This window comes from Amblyomma americanum, chromosome 6 (genome assembly GCF_052857255.1).
Source record: "Amblyomma americanum isolate KBUSLIRL-KWMA chromosome 6, ASM5285725v1, whole genome shotgun sequence".
NCBI classification, from domain to species: domain Eukaryota; kingdom Metazoa; phylum Arthropoda; class Arachnida; order Ixodida; family Ixodidae; genus Amblyomma; species Amblyomma americanum.
The window spans coordinates 30,569,940-30,588,915 of record NC_135502.1 but is presented as its reverse complement, the minus strand read 5'-3'; the positions used below and the strand labels follow the sequence as shown (position 1 = coordinate 30,588,915).

General features: G+C 44.3%; 1 protein-coding gene across 1 annotated transcript; it reads left to right on the top strand.

Moving 5' to 3' along the window:
* Positions 1-1,415: 1,415 nt before the first annotated feature.
* Positions 1,416-18,440, top strand: LOC144095189 (phospholipase A2 hemilipin-like). Its single transcript, XM_077628975.1, has 7 exons — positions 1,416-1,473; positions 2,103-2,265; positions 6,202-6,312; positions 7,902-8,074; positions 9,237-9,396; positions 12,894-13,043; positions 18,316-18,440. The coding sequence occupies exons 2-7, from the start codon at positions 2,105-2,107 to the stop codon at positions 18,434-18,436; spliced, it is 876 nt and encodes a 291-aa protein (XP_077485101.1). The 5' UTR covers positions 1,416-1,473; positions 2,103-2,104; the 3' UTR covers positions 18,437-18,440.
* Positions 18,441-18,976: the final 536 nt, after the last annotated feature.

Below are 18,976 nucleotides of genomic sequence, written 5' to 3'. Positions count from 1 at the left end.
GCGGTTCAGGCGTCCAACGATATGAGACAGATACTGCGCCATTTCCTCCCCCCCCCCAAAAAAAAAACCAATTAAGAGCCATATTTTGCTCAGGCATTCTTTGTAATATTTAATAGCAGTTCATTTCTTTTTGCTGAGTCTTTCTTAGCCCGGCCTTTCCGAGGCGAGAGGGCGATTTCCCCAACCCTACCCTGGCAGGTGGAGAGAGGAAAATCTCAATAGCGCCACCTGCCACGGTTGACAGGTGGACGCCTTATCACAGGACATAACGGCTTTCTCGCTTGCGACCACTTTTTAGCTAGCGCACGAAAAATGTTTTGATCTTACGCCAAAGCTACTGCTAAAACATTTGCGTTAAGGACACGTAACCATCCTGCTAAAGTTTTATCCTTGCTTTAAAGACAGCTTTGCCGTTAACTGGTTTGTTGGCAGGAGTAACCTGCTTGACGACCACACTCCTGACAGTCGTGTGTGTGTGCGTGTCTTTCCTTGTATGAAGCTAGCGCTTTCCAAAACATAAGGTATATTGTCGAGTACCCTTTACGAAAGCCTGGGTGTTCATTTAATTAATAGAAGTCTAAGGTTGTCCTTATTCTAAAGGCTCCTGAATCTCTGTCTATTCTAGTCATCTCACTGTTCCTGCATATGCGATAGGTATAAGCAGTACTAATTTGTTTTACAGCCACCGCTCTACATCGAAATTAGCCCCATGCACGTGATGTGTGCGTCGCTGTCGGCGTGGTACGTCATTATTGAAAACTTCGTTCTTCTGCCGGCATCTGCGTAGTGTTACTTGGATTTTGACTATGCGGGTCTCGGAATAGACGGTTTCACGGGGCATGAGAGAAAGGAAGAACCGGCGTCATTGTCAATTTATCGCTTCGCAGAGCGTCTTGTACCTATCCGATTTTTTTTTATTAGAAGTGGAGCAGTAATTGTAAACCGTCTTCAAGATAAAAACTCATTGGTGACATATTATGTTAGGATATAACGCAAAAATTATATACTACCAGGCAGTAAAATCGGCTTGAAGATGAGAAAAGGCCGAGCATTTGCTGCGTTTGGTCCACCTAGCATTCCTTGTACGATCAGCACAATAGTGCGACGCTGTGTGGCTAGATGTGCATGACAACAGGTCAACTTGCATATCTCTACTCTCCCCTGGGTAAACTATAATTTCGCGGAAAACCTGTACGCGACCTCTGTGGGCTGTGTGGACCACAGGATGCGCCGAACATCGTCAGCACGAACACTTGATTGTCTGTGCGGGGTTTAAAACCTAAAAGCGGCATCCGTTGACGAATGTTCAAGTCATAAAAGAAAAGGAGTAAGCGTTACCAGCTGTCAGCGCATCCGGCAGGAGGTGGCCCAGCCCCTATTAAAATCTTGTGTTTGGCGGTAAACAGCTACATTCAGAGACAGTCGTCGGCATTTACTTGTTTCCAGGGAGAAGTGACCTTTAAGCAAGCACCGGTGAGTTCGAACTTTCTTTTGGGGCTGTGAACTGTTCCTGACTTATTTGAACGGATTTGACTTAGTACTGTCGTCCTCCATTGTTTGCTTTCACTGCTAAAGTAGGTTTCTCTTGAAACGAACATGTAGCGCTTTGTAGCTATTGGAACAAAGTGCCTTCTGAACCTATTTTATTTACACATACGGCTGTTATACAGCCGCTCAAAATTAGGGCCACAGTGTTGCCTTCTAAAAAATAGGAGGAAAGGGCTTTATGCTACGGATATCAGTATGATATCTTTTCTGAGCCTGAAATTTTTGGATGAAAAGATTTCGTTATGAAAACATGGGGCGTCCGTGTACCACAAAATTGGCCATTTGGTACAAAATATCAGGCTCCTCCAAGTTAGCGACTGAGCTGTTAGTGATGTGTCCTGTATTCATGGACAGTATTTCCTCCGAATGACGTAACAGTTTGCCTCATGCGAAGATGCTATTATGCTAGATGCTAGACATGTGCAGCTATTGTCTGTGAAAGTTTTATTAGTATATTTCTCTGTAAACAGTTAGCCACGGCATTCTGTATTGTACGCCGCAAGTGATTTAGGCCTGTGTCGGAAATCATAAATAAATTCGATTTTTTTTTACAGCCATGGACCATGCCCCCACAACGCTCTTGTTTTTCTTCGTTGCTTGTTACTGCTCAAGCAATGAGTATTTTGTGGCGGGAGGAGTCGCAAGCGGTTCTGAGCAGCCTTTGGAGAACCAAATGTCAACTATGGTCAACGATTCTAACTCCGCTTCTTTGAGCAGGTATGTAAAAGACAACCAACTGAAAAGGACACCACAGTCGCTGTCTGTTGTCGTGTGTAGCAACCAACTGTCCTCCACCCGTAACATTTTATTTCAGAGAAAACACCCTGCTTTTCGCCAGGACTTCGAAAAGCAGCTACGCGAACAACGTAGATCTCCACTGCCAACCCTGGCGACCACAATGTTCCCTTCGCCCAAGTTGTCATGCTTTTCTAAGCATCGCCCGGTCTTTGCTCATCTCTGTTCAACCTGTTGATATCGCCACAAACGGAGAATATGTTCTGTACTTCTCAACGAGTTCGTCTAAATTAGCTCTTTAATATTAACTTCAGAAAGATCTAGTTGCCCACCTAGACAGCCAATCCTTAAAACTGTTTGAGCTAACGGGCCACTTTTGTCAAAAAAGTTTCATTGCAGACCTAGCATAGTAGCATTTAGAAATGCCGATGTCTTCAGCGGTGGATGCCAGGAAACACTGGTTGACAAACTTCAGTCTCTCGTGACCCACAGTACATATGAAGGAGTACAACGTGATTGAATACAATTTATCTCGGAAACTCAAACCAGCCTACGCTATTTCACCTGCCTTACGAATAGGCAAGGAGACTGCACAAGGCATATTGGTTGGTTCTTCATGCGGCGTATTTCAAGTACCGTGGATCACAGTTACGTTTATGCTAGTATTCTAGGAGGTAAACAGAAGTCGCTTGGAAAATGATATTACGAAAATTCTCCCAGTTTTTTACGAAAATTCTCCCAGAAATTTTCGCTTGCTGTCTAGGCGAAATAGTGAAAGGTACCGTTTCGCTTTTAAGCACCGTAATTCGTGTCCTTACATTCACACAATGCACGGAGATGTGGCGCGATGCATTAAAGTATGGCATTCTGTTACTGGAATGGCAGGCAACCACCCGCACCGATATCTTCTAAGAGTATCGTCTTAACTTATATATGCTCTCCGCATCCGTCTTCCTTCATGTTTCCTAATGGTGGTGGTGGTGGTAGTGGTTTTATTAAAAATAATAGTAAAAAGGAAGGAAAAGATTTTTGCTAGCCCCGGCATCTGCCATCGATACTGAAGCACCTTAGCTGGGGCAGCGGAAATAAAGGACAGAAGGCAGAATGGAGAAATGAAATGAAAGAGGTGAGGGGACCGGAATAGAGGATAGGGGGAGAAGTAATATGTACAAACTATTTACACTATAATTTCCTAATGGGCCGCTTCACATTCTGGGACGCGTTCATTACACTGTATTCTCTGCCTGAAAAGAAAATTCCGTCGTTTTAGAGAATAACCTTCGTGCAGTTAATGTCATGTTCAGGGTCAAGCAAAACGGACTGCGAAAAGGATATAGTGAGACATTGGTGACGTGGTTGGCAAACTTTAATGAAGTGTGCTCGCCGTTTGCTGGAGAAACATGTGACTTATAGTCGAGTCTTCACCTTCATCTCTGCTGCATAGCATGTCTGTACATTCAAAACTGCAAGTTTGAACTCTGCTCTGACTCTGGTGAGCACCAGGCGATGATCTCACGCTCTTTCATGAACACTGGACATTATTCGCTATGTTTGCGTGATCGTTGTGGTCCTCCTGCTTATGTATGAAAAACAAGCTTTAGCTCATTAGAAAAAACAAAATTTAAGAAATGGCGCAGCAACTGTCTCACATATCGATGGGCACCCGAACCACGCCTCAAGTAATGAAAGGGATAAAGTAGGGAGTGAAAGAAGAAAGTAAGGAAGATGTGCCATAGCGGAGCCTCATGAAGGCTGCTCTGGCTCAGAGATTAGGCAAGCGCTTCGGCGGTTCAGGGAAATTCTGGACTTTTATTGCGAACGGCACCGGCTTTTCCTGGTCCCTGCTATTGGCCCGAGTAAAGCGGTTGAACGAACTATCAGGCGCCTGCCGACCAACACTTTGTTGTGTCCTGCAATAGCAAAACATTTTTACCCCAAAATCAATGGGCTCTGCCCTAACTGTGGCGAAGTGTCCGATAATTTTCATATTGTTTGGGCCTGCCAGAAGAATCCTTTCCTTCCCTCAAACCCTTCATTTTTCCGAGAGGCATGGGAGGCAGCCCTGCTCAATTGCTCGGGGCTGGAGTCTCCAAAGGCTCTAGTAGAGGGCTCGTCCAATGGCGTCCCGCACTAAAGACTCCACCTATTGAAAGGGAAATTTTTGGCTTGCAAACTCTCTTCACTAAATGAAGTTTTCAGCTCCACCACCAACACCATCGTAAAAAAAGAAAAAAAACTTATTAGGAGCATAAAAATTTTTACGTTTATACGGTATGCATTGCCAATAACAACAGTTGCTGATACAGAGGTCGATATGCCTGTTTAAAACATTTTCTGGGACTATTTAGGGCTCAGCAGGCGATATCTATAGCAACAACATTTGGTTAAAAAATGGCCTGTATGTAAGCACTTGCATTTAAATTCACAGGGTTTCGTCGTCGTTTTTTGCATTCCTGGTCGCAGCGGAACACACACTTCGGTCGTTCTGTACATGTGTTTTGCCCTCGGTACGACTGCAGTAGCAAAAGACGTAGTGCATAAAAATGTACTCTTGATCTACTTGTCCGTTTGCGTGAAGTTCTTAAAAAAAAAAAACTGTAGCGGAAAAAATAACGGCTGCTTCTACAGCGTTTTGGTGAAATGTTTATCTCAGCATCGTTCGATCGGTACTTGGCTCCTGTGGATAGATTTTTAGAACCGGCTCTCTAAAATAAGACCAGAAACGTAACAAATTACGGGAATTAGCGGCTCAATAAAGTCCCGTCAAATTCAGAAAACAGATGCATATTCATCACACTTGTTGCCCCTTCAAATTTCGAGAAGTGTGCAAAATTTGTTCGAGTCGCGCTTAGTAATTCTTTAGTTTCAGTTATTCAAAGCTAATCGTAATCGCCAAAAAAAAAAAAAACTCCCGGCTGTATGACACTGTTCGCCAAAATTTCATTGGTAGCGTTTTCGCGATTACCGGTAACTTTGAACGACGAAAACTAAAAGAGTCCTACTAAGTGCAGCTCAAAGATACCTTGCACACTTAACGACATTTGCATGTGCCACAAATGTGATAAATATGCATGTGTTTTGTCAGTTAAATAGAAGAATGTTGAGCCAATAATATGCGTTATTTGGGTCTTTTTTGGTCTTTTAAACAGCACTGGTTCTAAATAACTAGCTACTGGCGCCAAAAACCGGTCGGCACATACCGAGATAAACATTTCACCAAAGCGCTGTAGAAGCAGCCGATATTATTTTAAGCAACAGTTTTTTCTAAGAACTTCCCGCAAGCGGGCAAGTCGAAGAAGAGTAGAGTTTTATGCACTACCTCTTTTGCACTCTGCTCTCATATCACCGATTCTGTCATTAACAAAGCAAACCTTTGAAACGTAAATGCATTTATCTTTCTAGTGAGCCAGAACTCGTTTTTCTATGATAAGCGGAATACAGCGATCGCGCAAACATTGAGAAAAATTGATAGTGGCCGCGAAAGCGCGGAAGCCTCGCCTTAAGGCTTTTTTTTTGGGCACAAGTTCCGGTTTTAACCTTTACTGTGCTGTTGGTGTGACTTATTCTTGCTTTTTGCTCACACATAATGCTAAATAATGATATAACATAAAAAATAATCAATTTATGCAGTAAACAGACTTCTTTAAATAGTTGCGTAAAACAGAATTGTAAGGTAAATTTGCCAGGCACTTGATAAAGGCGTTTTAATATTTTGAGACCCGTTTCATATGAAAAGCTTTAGACCTATGGTTTGAAAAAGTTGTAATATTAGCTACGCGTAACTGTGTGCAATAAGTAAACTAAAGTTTTTGCAGCATACATACCATGTCTTAGAATTGCTGTTGCATTAGCTGTGCGTAGTTAAGTGCAATACATTGTTTTCTTACCGACTAATTCTTATGTTTTTCTTCATTGCAGTGTGCAGCCACGTATCGTTACCGACATACATTCCGGAGGCCATCGGCTTGCCGAAGTTTCTGAAGATAAAAACACTAACGAAGTTGTCAGCTGCAATCTGCTAGGAGAGCAGTGAGTGGATCCACGATTGCGAGCACATTTATTACGAAATAACGAGTCAATTGATATTTGTTTCATTTTCACAACGTGATGCCTTCCTTTTCTTTCAGAAAAAAAGAAAGCATGTCAGATCGAATATTTTACGTTTATTTAAATATTAAACTCAGATATTGTCGGGTTATTTTATTGATTGTGTGTAGTGTACGTGTGCGACAAAGACCATTACACTAAAAAAGAAAAATGACACCAGACACCAAAAATAGGAAAGAACGAAAGGAAATCCTCCTGTGAAAGGAAATCACCGTAGCTAACAGCGCACCGAAAAGGGCAGTGCTCTGTCAAAAGCCATAAAAAATGCCAAGCTGTACCAGAAACTACTTTCAGCATGCTTTAGAATATAGGCTCTAAAATAAGGAATATTTTAGCGAAACTTGGAGAAAACAAAAGAATTAAGATAAAACTCTTGAACGGCATTCTGAAGTTGAGGTAGGACTGAGGTCGAAAAAACGCTATATGCCGCACACCTGATGGCTGCATGCAGCACAGACAATAGTACGTTTTAAATGCATACCTTTGAAATACGTGCGACGAGTCTTAATGGCTCTGCAATCAAAAGACGACTAGTCGTAGTTAACACCACGAAGCTGCTTCTGAGCACGAAATACGGCCACGTGTTTACACGAGGGCAGAACAAGAATCAACATGACCTCAAGAATGAAAGACTCAGAAAAGCTAAAGTTATGTTCACTCTTTTATTAAGACAGATAAAAAGCGCTTCCGTGCTGTTTGCAACTACGACAGTGTAAGAGCACATCAGGCGAAGTTAGAAACAGCTGCCATACATTAAATTAAATTAAGCTTGTACGAGGCACCTAGCATATGTGATAATGAATCGCATGGATACATAAGAAGCGCCTGGCATCGTCTCCGCTGTGTTCTTCACGTGTTGTGAGCGGGGATGTAGAACATTATTTCATGCACTGCGTTGTTTTAAAATTCCTTCAAGACTCCGATATGAACTCCAGATGGTGACAGCGGCAGCTGACTGTTGTAGGTTTCGTCTTCAGTGGTGTGGTGTAAAATAGTCACAGCACAGCAGCCAATCTATTTAAAGAGAATAATAATTTAACCAAATCAAATGTGTGCTGTTATATAGTGAGAAAGATCTATGTGCGTTAGGACAAGAGAACTCGGTCATTCCAAGTCTGGCGATTGTACTGTCCTCCTATTCCGCGGAGGAAAAACAACTTCCTCATTTTCTTATTGTAACAAACGTGATTTGTATCCTCTGCTGCGTCGCTGTAGTTAAAATGAGCATTTTAAAATAAAATAAACAAGGAAGAATCACGTTCCTGCCGCACCTAGGTAGATAGTGCGAGCTCATGGGAGATATCAGATATTTTATATGCCTTTGGTGTTTGCTATTGCTATACGAAAGGTTACACCAAAAACGTGCAGTTGCCATCAATTTCCATCGGTCTTGCAGGTAGTTGCTGAACTTGCCTGTAATTTACAAATGCTATATGTGAATATGTTAAACGTAAGATTACATTTCAGGGTGCATGTATCTCTTGTTAGACGAGATATTTTTTCTTCGACAGGACCCTCATTAAACTGGTCTTAGCGGCCATTCCGGCGGCGCAAGTCACAAATGTGTCAACAGAAGAAATGAACCAGTTGGTCAACACGTGCATGAACATACAACCAATGACAAGCGGATCTTCTATCTTGGACACCTTAGGCGACACACTTCACAGCCTCGTTATATTCCCAGGTGAATAACGTTGCGTTAAACGACTCTCATGGCTACTGGCTTTCGCAGATTAAGAATGCTGCGATTCCTTTAAAGTTGTATACGTTCAAGGAGTTTACATTTAAAATATCCTACCAGGGGCCGATAGCTTAATTCTACACGTACTGATTGCATGCTTTTCGAACGCTGTAGATGTACAAAAACGGCTTTTTTTGCCGAAAAATGTTTTCGAGATATGATATTTAATTTTATTAATTTTAACGGTGGCTTGTAAAACAAGAAGTCGCAAAGTATCAGTTTACTGCAACAGTGCTTCTCGATGTTAATGCATTTGGGGGTTCCGCAAAACAGCTTAATTAATAATCTAGAACGCATTGCCGATGAGCGATGATAGCGGCCCCACAACTACCTCTATAGGTTTTAAAATGCATTAGCTGAAATTTAGTTCATATATAGAATGAGTATTTTGGTGCAAAGGTCACCACTTTTCATCACAATTGTTTAAAGAGACACATTACCGCGAACTGTAGGAAGGCTAAGGTTGTTAAATGCGAATACGTAGGTCCCCGATCCTGTGGCTAGCATTTTTGAACACCTTAGGCAAACATCTACATACAGCGCTCTGGGAAGTGCTAGAGTACTAGAGCATTAAGATATTTTTGCAAAGGACACAGTTCTACAACAAAGGTGGCTCCAAGATCTTGTTCATTTAATGCTGGGATTTGAAACTGAAGTCGCAGAACTCCATCACAAGTAGAAGCGGCTGGCTGATTTTTTGATCCTTTTATTGCTTCTTTTGTAAGTTCCACCTGGCTAAAATTCACTTTTTGGCGCTCTTAGAGATGCAAAATCACTATGCAGAGTTTTAGTTTTCAGATGAGTGAAGGCTTTTAGCGCACATTTAAACTTACGGCTCACTGCACCACGAAACTGGCCGTGAGTGTTTCCAGACGTCATTTTGGACATACAAAAAAAAGTAATACACCAAAATGATTGCCAAAAATAGTAACCCACTCAATTATATGTTCTTTTTCCCTGCACTTTGCAGGAAATTCACTTTCATGCAAGTGACTTCTTTTTGCAATGCCGGCCCTCTCCTGGCGTGGCGCTCTCAAAGCGGTAGTCGGCAGACCTGCTTGTAGTAGTTCTTGATATCCTTGCCCATAAACACTTTGCATTGCAGGGACAAAATGGTGTGGAGCTGGCGACGTGGCTGAGAATGACGATGATTTGGGACCGGCTGCTGCCACGGACCGATGCTGCCGCGACCATGACATGTCTGATGACAGCATTGCACCCTTCGAGACCGAGCACAATGTAACAAACTACAGGCCGTACTCAATGTGAGCTCATCACGCACCGTCTTATGATGAAATAAGGAATTAACTTTAGAGCATAAGTATAATGCACCATCAACCAGGCTTTTTAAGACCGCTAACGCGATAATAAATTTCCTTCTAATTTAGCGCGAAGAGGGAATTGGCTAGTCACAACGAAACAGATGTATTTATTAACATTTGTCAAGCACTTGCTTTGTGAGCTTTTTGATATCGATTTCGCTATAGGTGCTGCGCACAAATTTACGATTTTTTTTCTACATTGCATTGAGAGGGCTGAAACTATGCTAGCATTGTTATTTGTTTTGCACGCTTTGAACGCATGATATAGAATACAGGCACTAAGTTCTGCAGATACCATTTTTGTTAGCTAGCAGTATCAGTCACGTCGTTTATACTATATTTCTAGGCCTTGTTAGAAATCTCCTCCGTCTAGAATTAGCGCCAGAGTCATGGGGTCCCCTGGAACCCGACGATAGAAATAAAGGCGCGGGTCCATCGTGCTGCGGGCAGGATTCCTGACTTCACCGGCAGCCAGAAAGCGTCATGAAATGCGGGTAGGAATTGCCCAACCCGGGAAATCGCTTGTCGGTTATGTTTATTTGTTAACTGTGCTTTTAACCTTTTTTAATTACTGTCATGGAGTCGAGTAAAGAACAGATAACAATGAGCGCCTAACTAGGTGCTTGTCCCAGCCAAAACTTGCAGCACAGGGAAGGCAGCAGTTTGCACACAGGACGGTGAAAGTACACATTAACGAAGTTTAAAAAAAGCAAGGAAGAGCATTATTTACAATTACAATTTATCAAAAATAAAGAATTTATACATGAAAATACGAACATATTGAAAGTTAACTGGGGACAACAACTTAACAAAAACTGCATAAAGAAAAATTTCACATGAATGAAAGAGCCAATAGTTGAAGAGCACTAGTTGATCGGGTTATACAATTGTGTAATAAGGTGTATTCAGGGAATATTAAATATGTGACCTTGACAGACAGACAGAAAAACTTTATTGAGCAAGTGAGTTTTAGACCCAGCTGGGTCCCTGGGCCACTGCGCGGTCCCGCACTGCATCAAGTAGGTCATGCCGGGGCATGACGTCGGCAGCCCGAGTCACCGCAGCAAGCTGCGATGTCGGGTCTGCAGACATAAGCAGGACCTCCCAGTACTCCCAGCTCCAGATGGTGTGCTGTCCCCGCGGGGGAGGGTCAGCAGGGCAGCCAAAAAGGATATGGGAGAGTGTGGCGTGGGGGTCACCGCATAGGGAGCATGCAGGGGATGTGCCGCAATAGTGGGATAAAAGCTGAGGGGATGACAGAGAGCGGGTCTGGAGGCGTCTGAAGAGGATCTGTTGGGAGTGCGTAAGAGAGGGGTGGGGAGGAGGGTAAGTCCAACGGTCCAAACGGGGTATTTGCGTGAGCTCCGCAAAGGTGTGCGCCCGCTCCCTCGAGAATCCTGGATCGAGACTGTCCTGAGCCCGGCAAATCAGACCTCGGGCCAATTTATCGGCAGCCTCGTTTCCAGGGTTCCCAGAGTGAGCCGGCACCCACTGAAGCTCTACCCTGCGCGGTAAATTTTGGGTAGGGGTTTTCAACAACTGCCAGGCAGGGGCGTGAATCCTGCCCCTGGCAAAGTTGGACAGAGCCGTTTTGGTGTCGCCGAAGATGTATTGGGCGTCCGAATGTGCAAGGGCTAGGGCGATGGCGGTCTCCTCTGCCTCCTCAGGCGTAGAGCCCGAGGGAAGACGGCGAGTTAGGGGGTGAGGTAGGGTTGGATTGTAGGCAACTGCTACAGCTTCATGCTCTGTACATGCGGCGTCTAACCAAACGGCATCGTGGGCTTGCCCATAGTACTTATGGAGGGCATTAGCGCGAGCTACGCGGCGAGGGATGTGATATTGGGGATGGACGTTTCGAGGAAGGGGTTTCACAACGAGAGGTGTATGGACCTTGAAAATAACAATAGCAAATAAAACAAAATAACTAAGAAAATTCGACGCAGTCAAAATCATCAATGCATCAAAGACGATGAGATGCTGTCTTAAACATACGCTATATGATATGTCAGCCAATGAACAAACACTAGTAATGTTTAAAGCTATACAGAAATTAAGAGTTAGCTTTTTTACTGAAAGATGCAGGGAAGGGAGAAGTAATGGTTTCAATTAAAGCAGAGAAGAGGTTTAAGCAGTTATCAATTCGCCACTTAAATAGGTGCATACAATACTTCGTTCTAATCTAATCAAGAAGTCTGAGCTATATTATTTGCCGCCATGGTGGCTCAGTGGTTATGGTGCTCAGCTGCTGACCCGAAAGACACGGGCTCGATCCCGGCCGTGGTGGTCGAATTTCGAAGAAGGCGAAATTCTAGAGGTGCGTGTACAGTGCGATGTCAGTGCACGTTAAAGAACCCCAGGTGGTCGCAATTTCCGGAGCCCTGCACTACGGCGTCCCTGCTAGCCTGAGTCGCTTTGGGACGTTAAACCACCATAAATCATAAACCATGAACGTATATTACATTTTATTCCTAGTATAGATAGAAAAACAATTCGTGGTTTGTGCTGACCTCTAGATAAATAGTTTTGAAAAGCCGTTCCTAATACAAGGCCTAAGTATTGAGTATGCCATCATTTTCAAAGTAGGCGCACACATGTTCATATTTGGATAAGCCATGAATGAATCTTATGTCTTTCTTATGCATCACGTATGAATGAAGCGACAATCCGTATTCTCCTAGTTTAAAGGCGGAAAAATATACCCTGACGAGACCAGGATGCAAAAAAAAAATTTTATGCAGCCCTCAAAATATCTCCAGCTGCAAATCGAGCAACCTATTTGCCATAGAGACGGATGACATTTCGAACCGTCCACCATGTTTCCCCATAGACAGCGGCTGGGATGTGCGGAAGGAGTCACATATAGGACACAAATAATAGCAGATATTAAAGTGGAAACATTTTCAGAGTAGTCCTCAATGCGGATCCTGAAAGCCACAGTGACTTTTAATATACAGCGTCCCTAATGATTTGAGGCCTCTAGGTGCGAGAAGAGCGCCAACGGGGTCAGTTTTTCATATTTCGATATTTATTGATTCATACCTTTATCTATGAATCCGTGTAATAAACACGAATAGGTAAGAATAAATGCAAACTACTATTTATGCACTGTCAGCTTTTGTTCTTTGCGTCTGCTTAAGCTGCATGTTCTTTTTAAAGTCTTGTGACTCGAATCTATGCAGCGGCGCGCATGCAGGCTACCGCAGGATCGAATTAGGTATTTTCAGTCAAAGCTACCGTTTTACGCTTCTGTTTCTCTAGCACATCGCATTTGTATGCCTCATATAATGCTTTATTTGTGCGGCTAAATGAGAGCAATGGATAAGATAATCGAAACTCACATACTGTGGCAGAGGAGTAAGTTCACGCACCCTGAAGAAAATATAACAAAACGAAGCACGAATGTTTGTCTAATAGAATTTAATTTCTGCATACTCTTTCAGGACGGACTGCGCTGATGACAGAAAGTTCTACAACTGCCTACTGAACGACAGCAGCGCCACGTCAGTGGCTGTTGGCACAATATTCTTCGATGTTCTGAGAACACAGTGCTTCGAATACGGCTACCCGACAAAATGCACCGAGTATAACTTGTAAGACTGCTTTCTCTTTACCCTGTAAAGGTGGCACTTTCGGTCACCTATGTGACAATTTGAAGCACAGACCTCATCATGTAGTAACGCAGAGGTAACTGCTTCTTGCCGGTAATTATACACCTCATAATCCTGATCGCATAAGGCGTACCATGTTACGCGACGGGAAGAAGACACAAGCACTTTGCCTTTAAAAGTCTTCATCGTCAGCCTGATTACGCCTGCTGCAGAGCAAATACCTCTCCCCTACCTTGTCCTGTGTCAGCCGCGGCCACCTTATTCCAGAAACGTTTTAATCTCACCCGCCCACTTAACTTCCTGCCGCCCTCTGCTACGCTTGAATTCTTGTGAAATCTAGTCTGTTACCATTTTACCGCTTTCAGGCTACCTAGGTGTGCTGGTATCCAATGAAATATTATGCAGTGGCCTGCTGCTACTTCAGATAAAGCAACATGAAAGTGCCACATACTTTGCATTCCCGTTGCATATGGTTATGAAATGCAAGTTTAGATTCAGTAAAGTAACTACTGTCGGTAGATCTGGCTGGCGCTTGCAGCCCGTCCCCAACGTGACGTATTTTGGAAAAAAACATCGACATCTTGATTCCTGCACACACGACTCTCCTCAAAAAGGAGGAAGCGCTTCACCCTATTGTTGAATATAAAAAGGAAAACTCAAGTATGAAGTAATAACAGCACGCACTTAAGGCATCACCTCGCAAAAGTTTTGTGCCGACGTCCCAGATTATGGCGCTGAAAAGCTCGTTTATTTAACGAATTCGAAAAGACCACCTTGTGACAAAAATACTGCCGAAATGAAAAAAAAAATTCTATGAGCGGCACACTGGAGGACAAAAAGAAACATGATGTCAAAATTGCGATACTATTACGTAGCAGTATTAACGCTGGAGAAAATGTTCGCTCATACAAGGGCGTGCAATCGTCATACGCGCACGCAAGTGCATGTATACAGACCAGAAGCGACAGGGTGCCTTTTAAAATATTAGTGCCGCCTGCCTCTCTTCTGTGTTACCATAAATCATGCCAAGGGCAACATGGTTGTATTTCTTGTAAGAGTACGAACTGCGCGAACAAGACGGGACAGGACGCGCAGTTTGTACTCATTCGCTTCATTATGAACCAACTAGCCCGCCAGAACGTCCTTCTTCAGTTTGCCTTGCGCTTGTTGAAATTTGCAGAAGGCCGATCTCTTCTAATTTTGCTTAAAGCAGATGGCGCTATGTTCTTTACACACGCCAAACACTGCAATCATACCCACGGATACAAAGATGCCTCGATCTCGTAGGAGAGCTCTACAGGTGCCTTTGGCGTCCTAGCCAGACTAGTCAGGCTTTGGCTCCTGGTTTAAGAGATCGCAATTTCCGCTAGGTGAAAATTCCGCACTTCATGACATTGTTAATTAAGCCAGGCTTTAATCATCTAAAAAAAGTCTGCCGCATTCTGCTATGCCGAGCCTTCCAGTGATTTATCGTAAGTTGCCCTTAGCAACTGAAGTAAAAAAAAAATCGATTAGTCCTTGACATCAGAGAGATCTCACAACGCACCGTTGAAAAATAAATTGGCATATTTAGAAATAGCTGACACCGCCCGCATCACAGCGGCATTGCCGGCAGCGACGGGACGCAGCTGTTCGATAAGTTCATGAGGAAGCGCAGTGCCTGAATTCCAGTGTCAGGGTAGCCATAGGCCGTTCTTTCGTGCTTCAAAGCAACAATGCTGTGCCGCCGCTGTCCGGGAGTAGCCTTTCTGCATAGCACGTGTCTTGCGGACTACATTGAATATGCGAGTCAAGATATGTGCTACCCCTCCAGACATAAAGGAAAGGCTGAGCGCCTACTGCCACACTTCCCTCGTTTCCACAGTGAATATTTGCCTCTCGGGACAGCCCTGTTCCCATTGGTCTCTTGTTCGCTTGCGAGAGACCAAGGTTCTGAATGCGTGCCTTCACTTTTCAATGGTACAGAAAGGCCCGCAAAATATTACTGCATTATTCGAAAGGCGCAGGCTTGATTGACGGCGCATAGAGGAAATTCATGTTCCGTCGCCAGCAGCCGTCGATCTGGATTTAACTGTGAGGTTTTCCGCGGGGCGGCGCGCCTGCTGCTGTTTCCAGAGCAGTCATTGGAAAGCTTGCCTTGCAGTGCTCGCAATAGCGGTGTTTCGGCAGCGGAGTACGTAAAGGATGAATCGCGGATTTTGTGAGGGATAGTTTGATTGAAGAGTGGCTCAGTCTTGTGCCCGCTTCCGTGAGCGCGCGGCGACGCCTGAACACCTCAAGTGTAACAAAAGGGTGGCCAGGTGACAACTTTTCCCTCATTAATGGACACAGCGCCGGTCTTCTGGAATTTGTTTCAACTCCCGGGCTTGCTTCAAAATTTCCTTTAAGCCTTTCTGGGCACTTTTTATGCTAATTGAATTTCGCGGCATGTGAGGACAAGATCGAAAAGGTGCCATTTCGGCTCGTTTCTTGATGCGTTCTTTTTTTCTGAAAATTTCTGGCGTACCGAATGTTAGCACCATGTTTGCGGAAACAATACGTTGAGCCACTACAGCAGCGTTCTCTCGGGCATATCCTGCCCATGCGCTCTCATCGCAGTAAATGGCGAGTGATGAAACAGACGATTGTCCTTGTTGGCGCGTAATGGGTGTTTTATGGAGACGGTTGTTTAGGAGGTATGCACTGGATTTTGTGCAGCTTTAAGGCCAAAGCTCCCGAGGCCATGATGGCGCGATGCCAGCTGTGCCAGCGCAGCAACGGTATCGAATACATATCGTGCACCATGATTCCTGCATAGTCAGTGCCAAACGCTCTTCCTTTGTGTCAATGTTCAAAAGCCGATGCAAAAAAAGGAAGTTTATTTCTTATGATTGCATCTAAAGAGGTGAATATGGTGCCCTGTGGTAGCTTTGGCATAGTGTATGGCTTCTTATACTGATTTTGTAGCCTGAGCTACACTGGCCGAGGTTGAGCAGTTTCGCGTGGCTCCTGGAGAGCCGTGCTGCGCATGCGCGAGGAGCAGTGACGTCACACGGCGCACAGCTGGCGCGCCGAAGCCGCCTCCGCGCGCGCCTCGCCGGTCATAACTGCGTCATAGCCGCGGCAGACGCACTGGCGTCGGCGCGTGCCCAGCCAGCGCCTCCTCTATTTTTATATATAGGAGGCGCTGGGCCAGCTGTGCGCCTCCGTGGCGCAGTAGCCAAGTCTGACGCTGCGCCGGAGCCGCTTGATAGCTCCGCTCATTTTGCGCGCATGCGCAGAGGTATCAATGGGGGGTATACATATAGGGGGGCGTTTGCCAGTGTGGTATAGCCATAGAGAAGGACAGCGAAATTGCTGCTCAGCGGCAGTTGATGCTCAGCGTAGCTCACGCTACGTATATCCTGGCATAGCCGAGCTAAGCCACTGCTAATTTTTTATTCTTGGAAGCAGACGAAAGAAGCAAATCCATCACTGGCGAAAAAGCATCCTCCTCATTGCAAGATGTCTTATTTATCGCGTGGCGCTGGCGTGGCAGCCACAGGCGAATGCGATCGCTGCTTTGATGAACGAACAGATCCGCTCGCTCGTTGGTGTTCTGAAAATTGCCTTTAATAACAGGAGGAGACGCTTGTGCAAGAGTGGTGTCTTTATCTGGAGTTCATAGAAAGCTTGGCAGCCTCCGAAATAGGCCGCTGTTGCGTTCATACGCCGTCGCAGGATATGACACGCACTGCGGTCCACTGGTCGTCTTCTCGCGAAAGAATCTGCCATGTTTGTTATTCGTTCGGCGGTGTGGGGCACATGAAGGCAGGCTCAGCCCTCCAGGCAGAGACAGGTTCCCATCGTAGCAGTTTGGAAAGAAGTTCTATAAAATGCTTCGATGCGTCGTGGCTGACAGGCCACTCTTGCCATGGATTAGGGACTGCGAAATCAGCCGCAGTTGAGGAGTGGTGGGTTGGTGTTCACCCACGCGCCACGTCAATCAGGCTCAAGCAGGCCGCTAAACTTGATACAAAACCTCAGATGTCTCTGTAATTCCATTATACGATGGCCATGGCAGCACGCAGCTTTGTGGTTGCTTCAAGCACCTGCTGCGTTCTTGGGCACGAAGAGACGAGGAGTAACTCTGTCGCGTATCAACTCAATCCACACTGGCCGCAAAGCGTATCTTATGTGGAAAACGTAATAAGGTTGAATGGCGTCGCAGTATATCTGTTTAGGCATCTTTTCCACTATGAGGAATCAATTTGAATCACGCGGCTTTTCGCGTAAAACGTAAACAACATATTTGCTGTCGGTTTTTCATCCCCGGATCATCGACACTGATGTATATACCATGCTTATCAGGTGGGAACTGTGTCAGTAAGGAATGCAGAACCCAAAAACCAAAGGCGATGAAGAAACGAAGTGGAGTTGAGGACGAAGGAAAAGAAAGAAGAATGATTCATTTTGATTTCTCTTCCAGCGAGTTTCCAAGTGGCTGCCGAAAAACAATAGGAGGCCGCTCAGGTTCTTTGCATGAATATAGCCTACATGACTTTCTAACATATACTACCAGCGCAAATTATGCCTCTTGGCAAGTGTTGGAATAGAAAAAAATATCAGGAAGACAGTGGTGTTACGTTTTGCATAAACTTTGCTGATATGCAAGAATAGTTTAAAGTTCTCAACAGAACTTCATGAATTTTACGGTGGGGCTAGTATACATTCAAGACTGCATTGCGAATCACGTCACATAACGTTCGGACGAATCACGTATTAGTCCATTTGTTGATTTTAGTTGTCTAAACCAGGTGCCAACCAAAAATAATCTCTTCTAGTACTCAAAGAAAGTAGCGAAAAGTGCAAGTAGTTGTACTGTAGGCAACCCGTAGCTACCTTTATTTTACACTTGAATTCTCGGATTTATAACCACTGTTGGTGAAGATTGCCGGCCGAACATGAGCTGACGAGCACTGAAATAATATTGGTGACGAAGATATTGAGTAGACTGTCATCTCATTAACTTACTATGGTTACTTTACCATACCAATCTAGGACCACGTGTTCCTGCACAATGTAATCGTGTTGGAAATGACATTAATTTGTTTAGGTGCAGGCGGCAACACTGCGTGTTTAGAAAGCACTAAAAATTCAACGAACAACTGGAACGGGTAATTTTGAGAGAAAAACAGATGGTTTGGATGCATTAAACGTGTTTTGGATCGCATTTAATAGAATTCTTCAAAAAAAGAGGGTGATTGTGGACCAAATTGTTCAAACTTGTTTCCAGATTGCTCCTTCTTTTGCTGCGGCCGCCGTGCGAGGAATTCGAGCCTGATACGTCAAAGCCAAAGGAATGGCATGTTGTGGATGATCCCAGCTTCCTTTTGGGTTTATTGGAGAAGGAATAAAATAATACGCCTACAAGTTCGTCTGTGTGACAAAGATGTGGCGTGGATACCTGATGCTTGCCGTTCGAAACACTATAAACAAGTGATAAGTTGCTAGAAAAAGGGTGCAGGTCTACACTTAGTAAAGACCTGGAGACAACACAGCATCCACTGAATTTAAGATCTCCATGTGCCAGAGCATATTAAAAATGTTACACATATGCATGCATGTTAAATTTTGTGTCATTTGTGCTTGTACTGTGTAAAGAAAGCAAAATGTCATGCCATTGTGTACCGTGGATCTCAACAATGCGGGATGGACGGTTTCATGACGCACGCGGGAAAGGACGAAAGACCGTTATCATTGTCAGTTCATCGCTTCGCATAGGGCCTTATATCTGTCCGATATTTTTTACCTCTAGACGTGGAACTGTATTGGTAAACCGTATTCACCGGCAAAACCCATCTCAAGCAGTTTTGTTGGGATAACGTATGCACTACATGCTACCAGGGAGTAAAGTCGTTTTCAAGGCGAGGAAGGGCCGAACATTTGACGCGTTT

What these genes read in the sequence shown, in the direction of transcription:
- LOC144095189 (XM_077628975.1), top strand. Translation starts at nt 2,105, where the DNA reads ATGGACCATGCCCCCACAACGCTCTTGTTTTTCTTCGTTGCTTGTTAC. An exon ending in AACTCCGCTTCTTTGAGCAG is followed by an intron (nt 2,266 to 6,201) that starts GTATGTAAAAGA and finishes TCTTCATTGCAG; the next exon opens with TGTGCAGCCACGTATCGTTA. An exon ending in CAGCCTCGTTATATTCCCAG is followed by an intron (nt 8,075 to 9,236) that starts GTGAATAACGTT and finishes TTTGCATTGCAG; the next exon opens with GGACAAAATGGTGTGGAGCT.